Source organism: Egretta garzetta, unplaced genomic scaffold (assembly GCF_000687185.1).
Source record: "Egretta garzetta isolate BGI_Z169 unplaced genomic scaffold, ASM68718v1 scaffold27, whole genome shotgun sequence".
Lineage (NCBI taxonomy): Eukaryota > Metazoa > Chordata > Aves > Pelecaniformes > Ardeidae > Egretta > Egretta garzetta.
Window position 1 is genome coordinate 3,212,361 of NW_009260400.1, and position 2,563 is coordinate 3,214,923.

The window sequence follows — 2,563 nt, forward strand, 5'->3', positions numbered from 1 at the left end:
CCAGATCTCTCTGGTAATTTAATGAGAAGTGTCTTTACCTACTGCAGTCGCTTAGAAGTAAAGTAAGTCTGCAATCTTAGGAGCGTGCTAGCAGGGCGCAGTGTGCCCACCTTCCTCCACTGGAACACTGAGACTGTCAGAGCCCTTTTCAAGGCAGCTGCTACAATTAAAAGCTTCAGGGATGGGGAGAGAAAAGAAACTCTGCGTTAGACATCAAGACCTAACAGAATCAACTTAAACTCTGAGCAGCAGCTCCACAAAAGGCGGGGATCCTTCACAGGGAACACCCCAGCTCTAGGAGAGCCACAGCAACAGTTAAAGCAATGTGAGTCAGCCCATGGGCCTCCTGCCACCTCTCTCCGGAGGAATCCGCAGAGCCCAAGTAATGCACCATGCAGAAACTGCCTGCACAGAGACCATCCCCTTTCCCCAAAACAAAAGAAGAAATTATCTCAATCTTCCTCTAACCCAGAGGATCTGTCAAACAAGAGTGTAGGCTTGTGTTGCTGAAGCACACGTAGGTTTGCTCCCATCTGTGGATGTCAGAGAGCTTGGTGGCACATGGGGAAGAAGGGACACAGCATTTGGAACCACTGGCTTGGAAATCACCTTGCCAATTTTTGCAGTTGTTATCTACACATGGGATTTTAGTGTCAAGAGTTGGCCCAAGGGCCACAGACCAGAGGGAAGCAATGCAGAGAGGAGGAGGCACTTGAAGGCTCCAACTCGGGAAGGGAGCGCCAAGGGAAGGCAGTGCTCGAGGCATCACCCAGCTTGCACCCACCATCTGCACAAGCAGCAGCACACTGTGGCGCTCCTGTCCACGCAGCCTGCTTGGCTGCACAGGCAGAACAGAGACAGAGACTGTGAAGGCTACCAGGGACTCGCAGAAGGACAAAGCCCTTTCCTGGCAGCTGACAATTCTGAGGCCGATGGGAATGGAGGATCCAACAGTTCAAGGCTACTCCACAGAGCCAGTGGCTTACTGGCCCAGGCAGCAGCCCTGCACTTCCCCTTTCCCAGGGAGCTTCTCCCCCGCGCAGCTGAGCTGGAAGGGAGCCCCAAGGTCTCCTCCAGGAGGTCACTATGATGAGGGTGGGCACAACCCACCAGGTGGTGGGAACCAACTCCATCCATAGGAGCCACAGTGCCTACTTCTGGATGAAGAAAGAAGCCAACCCGAACACAGAGGTCACCTGGATGACAGGGGATCCACCTAAAGCTATTGATGGAGCTCTCCTTCCCTCTTCCATGTGGCCTTTACTTCCCGCACAAACAGTACACTTACACCAAGGCAACTGCTTGGGTGCATTTTGCAAAGCCCCCCAACAGAGGCACCATTTAAACATGAGGAACAAGGCACGGCCCCACATTCCTTCTCCCACAAGCACGTGTCCAGAGGACAGGAGGCACACACACCCCCAGTGATTGTGCTGGAGCTACGAGGCCTCCACCTTGACTGTCTGGAGATGTCTGTGTGCCCCCACTGTGGTTATTCACCAAGACAATCGCTCAGAGAAGGAACTGGACATACATGGCCCACTGGGTGATAAGAGTTGGACCAACGTTTGACGCAGCCTGAAGACCTACCCCTGAGGACCATGATCCATGGGGCAGAATACCACAGCCTTTTGGCACAAACCCCAGACCAGCATTGCCCCAAACACTGAGAAGCTGCAAAGCCAGCTGGATGCACCTCTAGACAGGGAATCATAGAATTGTTTAGGTTGGAAAAGCCCTTTAAGCTCACCAAGCCTTTTAAGTTCCCCTAACCCTGCCATCCCACCACTAAACCCTGGCCCTAAGCACCTCATCTGCCCGGCTGTTAAATACCCCCAGGGATAGGGACTCAACCCCTTCCCTGGACAGCCCCTTCCAGTGCTTGACAGCCCTTTCAGGGAAGGAATTTTTCCTTAATGTGGCTGTGAGGGCTGCTCTGCACTCCCCAGGAACTGCCTTTAGATCCCTAACAACTGAAGGGCCAAGGAGGAGCCTCCAGGCAGAGGGCGTGATGAGATTTTCCTCTTCTCAGCTTCCCCTGCATGGGGGATCTACGTGGCCAGACAGGATGGGGATTATTACAGCAATTGCTCTCCAGACCCAAGCCAAACATTCTTGCTACCTATCACATCTGCCCACTGTGCTTCAGAACATTCCAGGCCAGGTTGGACGGGGCTCTGAGCAACCTGATCTGGTTAAAGGTGTCCCTGCTCCCTGCAGGGAGGTTGGACTAGATGACCTCTAGGGGTCCCTTCCAACCCAAAACATTCTATGATTCTATGAGTTGCCCCCAGACCCGTAGGTTCTGGGACTCCCCTGTCGCCACCGTCCCACAGAGCCTCATCTGAACGGCATCCCAGGACAGGAGACTTCAAGAGCTCAGTGGGTACCAACCTGCAGCTTGGCCTTCACCTTTGACTCCACATTTTCATATTTCTGGGATTTCCACAGAGCTTTCACAGGCTTGGGCTGGCTGTGCTCTTGGGCTCGCTCCCTCTCTTTGCACTTCTTCTGAATCTCCTTTATTCGCCTCACATTTTCCTTCTCCTGGTCCCTGGACTCT

At 53.5% G+C, this 2,563-nt stretch overlaps 1 protein-coding gene across 6 annotated transcripts in view; it reads right to left on the bottom strand.

Annotated features, from left to right (window-relative positions):
* Positions 1–2,563, bottom strand: part of ENKD1 (enkurin domain containing 1) — a 13,769-nt gene that overhangs the window by 5,024 nt on the left and 6,182 nt on the right. For all 6 annotated transcript variants that reach the window (XM_035898769.1, XM_035898768.1, XM_035898764.1 and 3 more), the window contains one exon: positions 2,395–2,563. In XM_035898769.1, the coding sequence (XP_035754662.1) occupies positions 2,395–2,563 (169 nt within the window). The remainder of the gene's footprint in view (positions 1–2,394) is intronic.